General features: G+C 56.2%; 1 protein-coding gene across 1 annotated transcript in view; it reads left to right on the forward strand.

Annotated features, from left to right (window-relative positions):
• Positions 1–2,538, forward strand: part of COX10 (cytochrome c oxidase assembly factor heme A:farnesyltransferase COX10) — a 131,196-nt gene extending 128,658 nt beyond the window's left edge. Inside the window, exon 7 of the mRNA XM_082705767.1 lies at positions 665–2,538. Within this exon, the coding sequence (XP_082561893.1) occupies positions 665–1,071 (407 nt within the window). The 3' untranslated portion in view covers positions 1,072–2,538. The remainder of the gene's footprint in view (positions 1–664) is intronic.
• Positions 2,539–12,624: the final 10,086 nt, after the last annotated feature.

Genomic DNA, 12,624 nt, shown 5'->3' on the forward strand with positions numbered 1-12,624 from the left:
AAGTTCTCGTTCTGCTCGGGGACCGTGGCCCTTCCTGCCGCTCCGCTGATTGAACGCTGCTGTCTGAATGCCTCCTGCTTGCCGCGGGGTGCAGGCGCTGTGCAATGTGCCCGACCCCAGCCCCAGAAGCCCTGGCGGTCCACGGTGGAACAGTCAGGACGCAGACAAAAGCCGCGATGCCGAGCGTGGGCCCGGCGCTGCGTTTAGCACCTAGTACTGTCCTTGGGAGTAGGGAGCAGCCAGCTCCCCCCGGAGGAGGGGGGGTGGTCCTTGTCTGGGTGGTCGGGCCAGCTTGGGACGTGGCCCTCCGCCTCCCCCAAGCACCTCGCTGGGGGAGGCCAGGAGAGCTGAAGCCCTCACTCGACCCCCCACCCCGGGCCCGTGCAGGGGTTTCTCCGGTCGCCGCAATGCAGTGGGCGCTGCGTGGACGGGAGCCCCGGGTGCTCAGGTCCTGGGGCGGGGAGGAGCGGGCGTACTGAGAAAGCCGGGGGGTCTTGGAGAGGGCGCACTTGCCCTCCCCTGGGCTTGCCTCCAGACAAGCCGAGGCGAGAACCCAGACTGGCAGGTGGTGGTGGCAGGGCGGGGCCGCCAAGGCGGGCGGCACCGGGGAGCGCTGCCGCTGTGCCCTCTGACCACACCCCTCTTCTCATCCACCCGCGCACAGGAGCCTTTCTCCTGGGAGGGATCCTCTACTCGTGGCAGTTCCCCCACTTCAACGCGCTGAGCTGGGGCCTCCGCGAAGACTACTCCCGCGGCGGCTACTGCATGATGTCGGTCACGCACCCGGCCCTGTGCCGGCGCGTCGCGCTGCGCCACTGCCTGGCCCTGATCGCACTGTCGGCCGCCGCGCCCGCGCTCCAGGTCACCACGTGGGCCTTCCCCGTCGTCTCGCTGCCGATCAACCTGTACATTTCCTACCTCGGCTTCCGGTTCTACACCGACGCGGACCGGAAGAGCTCCCGGAAGCTGTTCTTCTGCAGCCTGTGGCACCTGCCCTTGCTCCTGCTGCTCCTGCTCACCTGCAAGCGGCCCCCGGGCGCGGGCGGGGCCGCGGGGGAGCCTCGGGGTTAAGACCCCCGAGGGCTCGCGGGGGAATAAAAAAACCAGGAGCAAAAAACGCGGATGGGGAGACGCACTCTTTTCTGCCCCCTTTGCGGTGAGACAAGACTATCTTGGTAATTCTGGAGCCCCAGAAGGGAAATTGCTGGGTTTTCGTACGAGGTCGTACAGAGATTTGGTGCTCAGCGATCACCCAACGATTTTTTTTTTTCCCATGGTAACGTCCGAAATGCTCCCCAAATAAATAGGTTGGCTCAGGTGATGAATACAAAGAGAATCTTGTTCTCTTGAAGGGTCTTTATGTATTTCTTTCTCCAACACCCATGTTGTTTTTCTTCTTCCTCCTGTGGATGTACAAGGGCACCTCTTCCTTCTCGGGCCACACACACGCACACGCACACACGCCCCACCTGGCCAGCCGAGGTGGCCAGATGCCCAGGGAGCACTAGGACTGCGTCTGCGGTCCTGCGTCCTCAGGAGTCTGGAGGGCCGCGTCCCTGGGAGGCTGTGCGCACCGCCGGCCCTCCCTGTGAGTGAGCCCGGGGCCCGGACTCTGGCTTTCTCACGTGTATTCCCAACCGCATATCCCCCCAAACAATAACAGAATACCAAGGGTGCGCTGCTGCCCGACTCCGGAAAGGAGAATTCCAAACGGTTGCCTAGGGGATCTCGGACAGGACTGCCAGCCCCGGGCCCACCCCCATTACGAAGCGGAATCAAAGGCATCTTTATAGTTGGCTTGAAATACAGGAGGTGTCTGAAGCGTTTCCTTCTGGAAGGGTGCGCCAGACTTCCCACCAGCAGTCCGTCTGCCTCTGACCCCTTACTGTCCCCCTCTGGCCTCTGCTGTCCACCAGAGCAGGGAAATCCAGAAAAAAGGTGAGCTGGCCCAGCCAGCCACAGAGCTCATGTTCTTGTCCCTTTAGTGAAAAACCACATTTCTCTCCAGGTACCTTCTGAATCCAGGAAGTAGCCCCATATGTCCAATGGCCGCAAGAGCCAGAGGCTTGGGCTGGACTCCTCTTGGGGATTCGTGCAGTTCCGGGAGTTGTGTGAGTTCACCTGTAGCCAGGTGTGGCCTCAGTCACCTGTGGTTCCATCCATCCGTCCCTCACATGCACCACTAGTCCACTGTCAAATCCCACTTCCTGTAAGGTCTTGATGCTTAACAGGGTATTTGCTTTACTCCGTCTCCTGGGGCGCTGCTGCCCTGTAGGAATTTATTTTGGGGAGTTTAAGCAACATTCAGATGGTCCCTGCAATATGCCTGTTCTCAGACATTTCTAAAGCGTTAGATACCATCTGACCCCTGTTTCTACTTATCTGCAATATTACCTCTTGGCTGTATCCCGGTTCTTGACTGTGGGGAACATGGCATAGGAATGTGTGCAAAGAACATCAACACCTTGTTGCAGCCTTCAGATTTGTGAAATGCCTCCATTCTCTTTTCCTGCCGCAATAAACCTGTATGTAAAAACAGAAGCGTGTGTGAGGTCCTTTCTTTAATCACCTTGTATGGTGACTCACTTTTATGAGCCAGCAAATGATTAGAACACATCAGTATTTCTGTGTCAAGGCGGTAGAAGTGAACACACTGGGGGGCAGGGGGGGTGTTAGTTTTTTTTGTTTTGTTTTGTTGTTTGTTTTGTTTTGCTTTGTTTGTTTGTTTGTTTGTTTTTTAAGTAGGGGAGAGAGACAGCACACTTCCTGCCCAGCACAGATCCTGACTCGGGGCTCGATCTCAAGACCCTAACCTGAGCTGATACCAAGAGTCAGATGCTTAACCAACTGAGCCACTCAGGAACCCCCAAACCTGATTTGTAATACTTGTATACTCCAAAGAATAAGAGCATAATTATTAAGCATCATGATTATTAAGAAGAAAAGCCATGACCGACCTGCCCTCACCCTCCCTTCGGTTTGGAATCCCCCAGTCGCTTCTTTCCTTCCAAACCAGCACAGAAATCATCCTTAGTGCCTCCTAGGCCTCTCATTCGCCTGCTTGGAAAATACCAATGACTTGCATACCGTCCCCGTTGGGCAAATGAAGTTGCAGCTTTTCAGTGCTCAGACCCAGTTTTCTCTCCGGGTATCTCCAATGTGAAGCCACCTTGGGGATTTTCCACCATGCCTCAGACCTCCCTGCGGACACCCTGTTCTCAGATGACTCCTCCACCTCCCCAAACCCCTGCCCCGTAGGTCCCAGTGTGGAATGTGGATTTCAGGCTCCAGTGACCGCCTCCCACCCCGCCACCCTAGAGGCCCCAGGATGTTGCTTGCTCCCCCAGAGTCCTGGGGCACCTTGTTTCTCCACACCTGACCTTGACCACCTTTCCTAAGGACTTTGTGCTCATCAGCATTATCGAGGGTGGGTGAGGCCTGTTCTTTAATGGTGGGAAGTCTTGCCAACACGACAGCTCCCTTCAGATGTCACTTAGACGCATGCAGTACGGCCTCAGGGGACCCAAAATTAAGTAAAATTAAAAAAAGAAAAAAAAAGTCTCTGTGTTTGCGTCCCCTGGTCCTTCCCAAGTGTAGGACCCTTCTCCCCGGGAACACCTCCCACCCCGCTCCTGAATTAGTGGACGGGAGCACAGCCTGGGACGTGATCTCTGGACTAATCAGTTTTTACCCGGGTCCTTCAGGCCACTCGGCTGCAAGTGCAGGACTAGGTCCCTGGGGGCCCTGACGGGGTAGGGGCTACAGGAGCGGGAGGAGGGCCTGGAGACATGAAACAGGGTTGCACCGGGAGGCCGGTTATCCTAGAACACAGCAAACAAATAAAAGGGGGAAAGGACGCAACCAGCTGCTTCATTATTAGCTTTTTTAAAAGCAGGCTTCTTAGCACAGTGTTCCTTCTGGCCCTGGGGAAACTGTACCAGCCTCCCTTTATTTCAAGAAAGCCACCGTATCTGTTGTAAGGATAAAACCACATTTCACCAAAGGCTCTGTCTCTGGAAGCCTGCAGCTGCCCGGGATGCCTTCCCTGCTCCCAGGACCCCGCTTTTGTGTTTTCAAACATAAAAATGGGCTCCATAGAAACACCTTTCGACACATGTGCTTTGAGCACCCCGTTTGCTGGTTCTGGAAAAGACAAAACTGTCAAGAGCCGTGCTTGGCTTAGAAGCTCCCGCCGCTGGTTCTCCCTGGTTTCCCCCACCCCGCCATCCTCCTCCGCTCCGGTCTGCTGTGCGAGGGAAACAACGGGGACCCAGCACTTCTCTGCCAGGCAGGCCTTGTTGGGAGCAGAGCAAAGCTTTTCCTGCTTGCTGCCCCTGGTGTAACGGGAGGCTGCCTCCTCTGTTTCTGCTAGAGCTGGGGTCCCCGACTCCCCGACACGCCCAAGGTGATTAGATACCTGTAACTGACCACAGAAGGGTCCCTTCTAAGGACATGCTCACGTTCTAAGAGAATAGCTCATTTGACTTGAAAGGAGATGAGGATCTTGCCTTGGTTCTTAATTTGGAATTAGAGGCCCATGGGGCCTCTAGGCTCTAGCCACAAGGCTCTGCTGCTGCAGGGGCACATTCTCTCCCTCTGTCAGGTCAGTGGTTTCAACCAACCGGGCGTCTAAGGCTAGAGGAAGATAAATAGGGTCCGGCCATTGGTGTGGACACTTGGCAGACTGCTTTGGGGTCTTTCCCATCAGCTGTCAACTGTACATACGTTTCTTTCTTTCTTTTTTTTTTTTTTTAAGATTTTATTTATTTGCCAGAGAGAGAGTACACACAAGCAGGCAGAGAGGCAGGCAGAGGCAGCGAGAGAAGCAGGCTCCCTGCCGAGCAAGGAGTCCCATGTGAGACTCCATCCCAGGACCCTGGGATTATGACCTGAACCGAAGGCAGCGGCTTAACCAACTGAGCCACCCAGGGATCCCTGTAGGTACATTTCTATCTGCTCATCTGCACAGACTAGAAGTAAGCAGGTGCAATACACTTGCTTAGTCTTTGTTGGAAACTCAAAAATATTAGTTTCCGTGCATCTTGAGGCACAATTTCCTAACCAAAAAGAAGATGTGAAGAGATACTCTGGATCAAAGAAGCTCCGGCTCTCACTTCTTGATTTGGGTTCTGTCCCACCGTCACTGGGCCCCGCCAGGCACATCGCAGAAGATCCAAGAGGCAAGGCACCTGGCAGCGTCTGACCTCCCCGAGCTTGTGTGATGGGCCCAGCCTGGGTCACCGCTCACGGCGATGCATCGCAGAGTCCGCCGGCTGGAAAACGTCCTCTGTTCTGACTCTGACCACCCCTCACCTCCTCTCCTGCCCACTGGCTTGGGTTTTCTACGTGTTTCTGGGCTTTGCCTGCTCTACCTGGAGACCACCACCTAGCCAAGCACTGTTCCACTGCATCCGTCTCCCTTAGGACCCATCAATATGCAACCTGCGTGTTGTATTTACCGGTCTATAGACCATTCCTTGCTTCCCCCATTAGACTCGAACCCCAATAAGGCAGCACTCTTTCTCACCGCTGTGTCCCCTGGCACCCAGAAGCAGCACTGACTCGGCCGACGATCAGTCAGTGACAGAAGGAAGATGTGGGTGGCTTCCGGGGAGCCACTGTGAGGGGGGTGGTGGCTGGAGTTGGAGGAGGGACGACTGTCTGTGCTGGGGTCTTGGACCAGCCCTTGAGGGTGGAGGAGAGTGGCACCCACCCCCTGGGACCGAACCTGGGGTGAATGCATCTTCGTGTTCAGCAGACTTGACCCAGGATGAGTTACTGTCATTTCTCGATTTCTCACAGTTTTGGTTTTCCGAATGCGATAGATTGTTACCACTTCCTCTCTCTTTGGGACTATCTTGGCTCGAGTACTTAGCAGAAGAGCAACCTTAGTCGAGTGGACCTCTTGGCCATTATTTCTCTCTCTCTCTGCCCCCCCAACCCCCGCCTCTTTTTTTGGGGGGGGGCCTTTTTCAGATAGGTTAGGCAAGAACTTAGTGTCTTGCTACCTTTTTCCCCTAAAATCATTGGTTGGACTCCTTCCCAGCACCCGTGGGCTCCGCTAGCACACCGGTTCATAACTTGGGGGACCCATCTGAGAAGTGCAAGCCAGGAGAACAGGCGCAAAGCTCAGGTCAAGGTCAAGAAGGCAGGTCAGCCAGATTGGGTGGGTGAAAATGGCAGGGGGTGGGCAGCATTGAAAGCCTGTCTCTCCTCAGGAGCTGGCAGCCAGAGGCCCCGTGGGCTGGGGACCTCCCAAAACTACACTTAGGGATCAGCTCCTCTCACTAAAGCAAAGCCCAGTGCAGAGGTGGGACTGGCAGGAGCAGGGAGGGTCACCCCGCTCCACGCCAAACATCTTGTGACAGCAAGGTGAGCAGGACTGAACAAGCAACAATCGCAGTGGCCGTCAGCAAGACAAACATAAACAAGACCTCCCCCACACCCCTTCCCAGCTTCAACAAACACAGACTGAAACAAAGCTTCCGGCAAGAGGAGGGGTACCATCCCCCCCTCTTCCCCACCCAGGGTGTGGGCTAACTCAACACCCATTCAGTCTCTTATCCTGAGCAAATCAATCCCCCAGGGCCCTATGCCGCTAAAGAGGTGAACCCAGATCCCTCCCTGACCCCCAGGAGTCCGCTTGGGAGATCCGTGGGGAGCGAGGACCCCAGGAGCGGGGTGGGAGTCGCAGGGGCACCCCATTTCTGACCTGGAGTGCTTGGATGGTCTCCACCTTCTCCGGGCCCTGACACCTTGCCGTGGGGGGCTGGCTCAGCCCCCCTGGGTCTCCTGGGCACCTACTGCTCCAGGATCCTGGTTCTTGGGTCTCGGTTTGACTCTTTGACCCTCTCCTCTGGGCTCCGTGCCCATCGCATAGCCATCGGGCAGTAGGTCCTGACTCTCTTCTAAGGACATCTGAGCCACAGTGAGCCTGCAGCTCTCTCTGCCCTAGTCACACCGTCTTCTCCTTATGGGGCTTTGCTGGGCTCAGCTGGGCTTCCGCGCTCAGGGAAGAATTCAGCGTCGGCCTCTGGTCATCAGGCAGAACGCGGCAGGGGAGGGGAACCGGAGGGGCGAGGGCGTTCCTAGCATAGACCAGGGTGAGCAAGGCCCCGCGGGATGTCTCATGGATTGTCTGGAAGTGTCTGGAAAACCAAGTTCATGGCTGGAGTAAGGGCGCAAGGGACGGATGGGGAATGACACTGAAGGCATGGAATCGGCAGGCTTTGTATATGCCTCAGGGCGTAGTCTGGACTTCACCCTAGGGGTAATGGGGAGCCACTGAAGATAGCAGGAAGACAGCAGGCCACGGATGTGCCTTAGAAGTAAGAGTCAGGCCGTGGCCCGGAAGGTGGACTGGGAGAACTGGGGAGACCAGCCGAGGATAAATGGTCTGAACCTGGGCAGACAAGGGAGAAGGGACAAAGGTAGGGCAGAGGGAAACCCACAGGCCAGGTCGGGTGGTTGGCAGAAAGAGGACCCTGGGATATTCTGGGGTCGTAGCTTGGGAGACAAGTTGGTGCAATTCCCTGATGGCCTTGACCGCCGGTCTGATCTCCTGCGGAAGACCCAGACCACCTCTGCCTGCCCCCACCCCTCATGCACACAAGCATGCCTCCCCCAAGCTTGCAGACCACCAACAGCCTGACCTCTGCCTGGAATCTCCCCAAGAAAATCTTGGCCAGTCCTCGAACTGCAGTCACGTGAGATGGGCAGTGCGCTCTAAGAACCTGCTTGCTCAAGACGATGTGCATCGCCTTTGGGCTGAGAGCATGGCCCCAGGCTCCCCTCCAGTCCAGTGCTTCTGCCCAAAAGGTTCTAGAACAGGAACTACACACACACACACACTCACTTTCTTCTCCCCACCTTTCTGAGTCTCTCCAGTCTAAATAACCCACCAGCATATTCATTAATTCAGGCCCCTCAGGCAGCCACTTGGCCCTTGGTCTCTAAAATATAGGTGAGCTCTCCGGAACTAGACGGGAAGAAAAATCCACAGCTACTCTCCTGCCCTCCTCCGTTAATCATTAACCAACCTTTGTCTCGGTTTGGACTCTCAGTTGCAAGGGACAAGCCTGATTAAGAGAAGGAATGTGTTAGTTCCTGTAGTGGAGAAGCCTGGAAGCAATCTAGCTTCAGGCATGGCTCCATCCAGGAGACAGTTTGTTCCCCCTACTTGCTGTTGGCACAACTCTTGGCAAGCTCTCTCCCCTTAAGATAGGGGAACCCCTATTATTCACAAATATTTGTTATTTCTTAACTTGTGGCAAACTTCTTATCCAAACCTAGCAAGAAAGGAAATCTTGGGGGGTTGGCACCTGGGTGGCTCAGTCTGTTAAGCGTCTGCCTTCAGCTCAGGTCCTGATCCCAGGGTCCTGGGATTAGTGGGAAGCTTGCTTCTCCCTCCTCCTGCTCCCCCTGCTTGTGCACTCCCTCTGTCTCTCTCTCTCTCTCTCTGTCAAGTAAATAAATAAACTCTTTTAAAAAGGGGTGCCTGGGAGTGCCTGGGTGTCTCAGTGGGATAAAGCCTCTGCCTTTGGCTCAGGTCATGATCTCAGGGTCCTGGGATCGAGTCCCGCATCGTGCTCTCTGCTCGGCAGGGAGCCTGCTTCCCCCTCTCTCGCTGCCTGCCTCTCTGCCTGCCTCTGTCTGCCAAATAAATAAATAAAATCTTTTAAAAAAAGAAAAGGAAGGAAGTCTTGGTACTGAGATGATGGCCTTAACTGGCCTGACTTAGGGTTTGTGCCCTTTGTGGACCCACTCAGCCGGGGTCAAGTCAATCGGAGCCCCGGTACACAGGCAGTGACCCCCTCCTGTGATGAAGGAAAGGGAAGTACCTTCTAGTTTGGTCCTCAGGGAGACTTTGGGGTCAGGGCACTGAGGAAGTGTGCCCATGTCAGGAGCCCCAAAAGAGAACCCCCAGGCCTGGGGGAGGGGTCCCAGCAAAGGCAGGGCTCAGCCGCTGGCACACCCTCCGTCCCTCCCACCCATGACCACGAGGGCAAGCTGAAGGTTTTGTGGGTGATAGGGTTGGTTGTCCCTACCCTGTCACACCAGTGGTTGGGGAGTCGCTGTCAAGAAAGACCACACCTGGGGCTCCTGGGTGGCTCAGTGGGTTAAAGCCTCTGCCTTCGGCTCAGGTCATGATCCCAGGGACATCGGGCTCTTTGCTCAACGGGGAGCCTGCTTCCTTCTCCTCTCTCTCTCTCTGCCTACTGTGATCTCTGTCTGTCAAATAAATAAATAAAATCTTTTTTTTTTTAATTTTTTTTTTATTTGACAGAGAAAGAGATCATAAGTAGGCAGAGAGGCAGGCAGAGGGGGGTGGGGGAAGCAGGTTCCCCCTGAGCAGAGAGCCCGATGTGGAGCTCAATCCCAGGACCCTGAGATCATGACCTGAGCCGAAGGCAGTGGCTTAACCCATTGAGCCACCCAGGCGCCCCAATAAGTAAAATCGTTAGGAAAAAAGAAAGAAAGAAAGAAAGAAAGACCACATCTGTTTGCAGGTGCGGATTGAAGTCAGTCATCATAAGGCCATTGACCGATGACAATCCAGGGCATCTCCCTCCCTGCTCTTTAACACCACATCAGCCGCACCCCGGGATTTCCCAAGCCAGCCCCCTACTCGGGGACGCAGAGCCTGAAAGGAGCCCCCGAAAAGGCACCTCTCACCTTTAGACTCTTTCTTCTCTATATAAGATGTTGCTCGGAAGACATCTCCGCTTTTTTAGGAATCATCTGCGGAAAACTTCCCGATCGAAGATCCAGAAATGAGCCAGCCGGGTCCATTTTTCACAGCCCCTGCCCCCTACCCCGAGGCCCCAACCCTGGGCATATGCAGGGAGTGGAGGGCGAGGCCTCTCCTGGCCAGCCGGGGGTCCGTCCCATCGTCCCCCGGCCACCAGCCTGCCGGGGACCCTCTCCCCACAAACATCTGCCTGGCCCAGTGCTAGTGCTCCCAGGCAGTGGCCCCCTCCCTCAGAATTGTCCCTGCTCCCTCAGCTAGAAAGGGACACTTGGCATTCCCGGGGCGAGGTATTTTAATGCTAATTTGTTTAGTCAAAAAGAAGAGCCCAAACAGATGTGGGCCATTTGGCAGGGATGTCGTTCACTTGTTAGCCAAGTGCAGAAGCCTCCTTGGCAAGATATTAAATATGACCTTGGCTCCTCACGAACCCTTCCTATTTCAAGAACGGAAGAGAGGCCGAGGCGGCGTCCTATAAATCAGCCTTTCAAAGAGGCAGAAAGAGGCAAACATTTGATAAATCTACATCACTGTAGCGTGCGGTCAAAGGCCCTAACATAAGTATTTGGGCTCCTAGCATTCCAGCAAACTGCTGTCCCGCACATACCGGTAGCCGGGACCACTCGGGAAGGAAAGACTTAGCCAGTTAATCTGCCATCAGCCGATCAGCCGCCCCTGCATCTAGGGACAGGTGGCGGGTGCAGGGTTAGGGAGCGAAGACAGTGCGGTGGCTGGGTTCTCAGGGCTGGGAGAGGTGGAGGGGGACCAGCGACCGGCGGGAAGGGGCCTCCATCCACACCCTGGGTCGTGAAGATGATGCCCTCCAGTCCCTACACCTGCTCTGAGAGGAAGGCCCCCTTCAGTCATCAGTGACAGACCCCCCCAGACCCCAGGGTCTCAAAAGATACCCATTGGCTGCTGGGCACCGTAGCAAGTCAGGGTCGCCGGCCCCATCTGCAGTGGGTAGGGGGCCGCCATAAGCCTCACTTCCTCCTCCTCCTCCTTTTTCTGCCTCTTCCACAGCCCGGTCCCCCTCCTTACTCTCGAGGTCACTTTGCCTTCGCCCCAGCTGGTCATGCTGGTCATTTGGAACCACCCGTGACTCTTGAAATAGCTTTTGTCCCGGTGGCTAACGTGACCTCCGTCATGGTCAATCCTCGAGTGTGATGTGCTTCCGGGCGGCCCCGGGTCCAGGCTCTGGGGCAAGACGGCCCGTTCCCACCGTCCATTCCAGCTTCAATAGGTTGCTTCGGCTTAGCTGGGAAGGCAGAGATGCGGGTGGTCCCTGGAGCCGGGACGTCGGGGGAGACGCGATTCAAGTCCAAGTGGACCCCGCACGACGGGTAGGCGCCGGAGCGAGCGGACTTCCTTGCTTCAGATGAAGAGCTGGTGTGCCCCCTCCTGGCTCCCCTCCGGCAGGCGAAGGGGGGCTGATGGCCAGATGCTCACGCTGACTGGAGGAGGATGCCCGCTCCCGGGGTGGCCTCGATGCCGCTCAGGGTCAAGGGCTTCAGCACGGCCTTGACACAGTCCACACATTCTCCCCCGTCCCCCAGCTCCAGACTACCCCCTCCCCGTTCTCTCTCAGCTGGTGAACCCACTCCCTGTGCCCCCCCCCAAAGAAAGGCAGCAATCAAAAGAGAATTTCTACCAAAGAGGGCGTTTGACTCATCACCCACCTTCCAGCATCTTCTCCCGGGAGTCGGCTCGAGGGCGGGTTTCCAGGAGGGGCTGTTCCCTCTGAAGCCAGACCCTCTCTGTGCGCACTACTCTGATTCCCTCTCCTCTGCTCCAACACATGGCTCCAGAAAACCTCCCCTCTCCTTCCTGCAGCACGGATGCCCTGTTCTCACCAGGATCTCGTCCACAAACACACAAACATGCCTCGTCTCCCATTTAAAAGGAAAACAAAACAAAACAAAAACCCCTCTTGACTCCACTTCCTCTGCCGGCTGGCCTCCTGCGTCTCTCTTTGCTCCCCTTTGCAGCAAAGTCCGAGAGAGCCCTCCGGAGTTGCTGTTTTCAATTACCTCCCCATGGTGACCTCTTATGCCCACCAGGTTTCCGCACGCCCCCCCCCACCCCCACCACACTCTGTTGTATCCGCTGGTGTCAAGGTCACCTGTGACCTCTGCGTTGCTAAACCCAGTGGGCAATTCTCCCTCCTCACTGACTTGACCTCTTCACAGCATTGGACCCAGCTGTGTGCTTTCTGTTCCTCTTGGCTTCTAGTAACCCCAAGGCTGCTGGAGGTTCTTCCTGTTCCACTGGGTGCTCGCTGTCAGCCCGGGCTGGCGGTTCTTCTGCTTCAATCTCTGACCCTCTTTTCCTTCCTCCCCCTCCACGGCCCCTCGTGAGCCCGGGCAGTCCCACAACTGGGAACACCAGCCATGCACCAGCACCCCGAAGGGGGCTCGCCAGGGTTGACTTTTCTAGCTCATTCCAGTCTCATCTCTCCACCTGCCACAGAGGCATTTCCATTCCGAGGTCTAAGACACGTTGCAGACCCCGCGCGCCCCACCAGACTCCTGATCTCCGCGCCCCACCAACATCTTCCCTCCCAGAGCTGCCTTCCCCGTTCACTCCGCCAAAACCTTGACACCCTCCTCTCTGCCTCTTTTCCTGAAAACCCTGCCGACTGGATCTTCAGAATGGAGCCAGAATCCGGGGGTCATCACCGGTGTCTCTTGCTGGGGAGAGGAGCAGGGGAGGGCTCCAATGGCTCCTTCCTTCCTTGCCCTTCTACTGCTGGAGAGATCATTTTACATCTTCTCTCCTGGGCACCCTGCAGTGGTTCCCCAGATTAAAGGGCCCACCAGGCCCCATAGGATGAACACCCCAGGACCCATCCGACCTCAGTCCCCAGTGGGCTCCCC

This window comes from Mustela nivalis (genome assembly GCF_964662115.1).
Source record: "Mustela nivalis genome assembly, chromosome: 17".
NCBI classification, from domain to species: Eukaryota; Metazoa; Chordata; class Mammalia; order Carnivora; family Mustelidae; genus Mustela; species Mustela nivalis.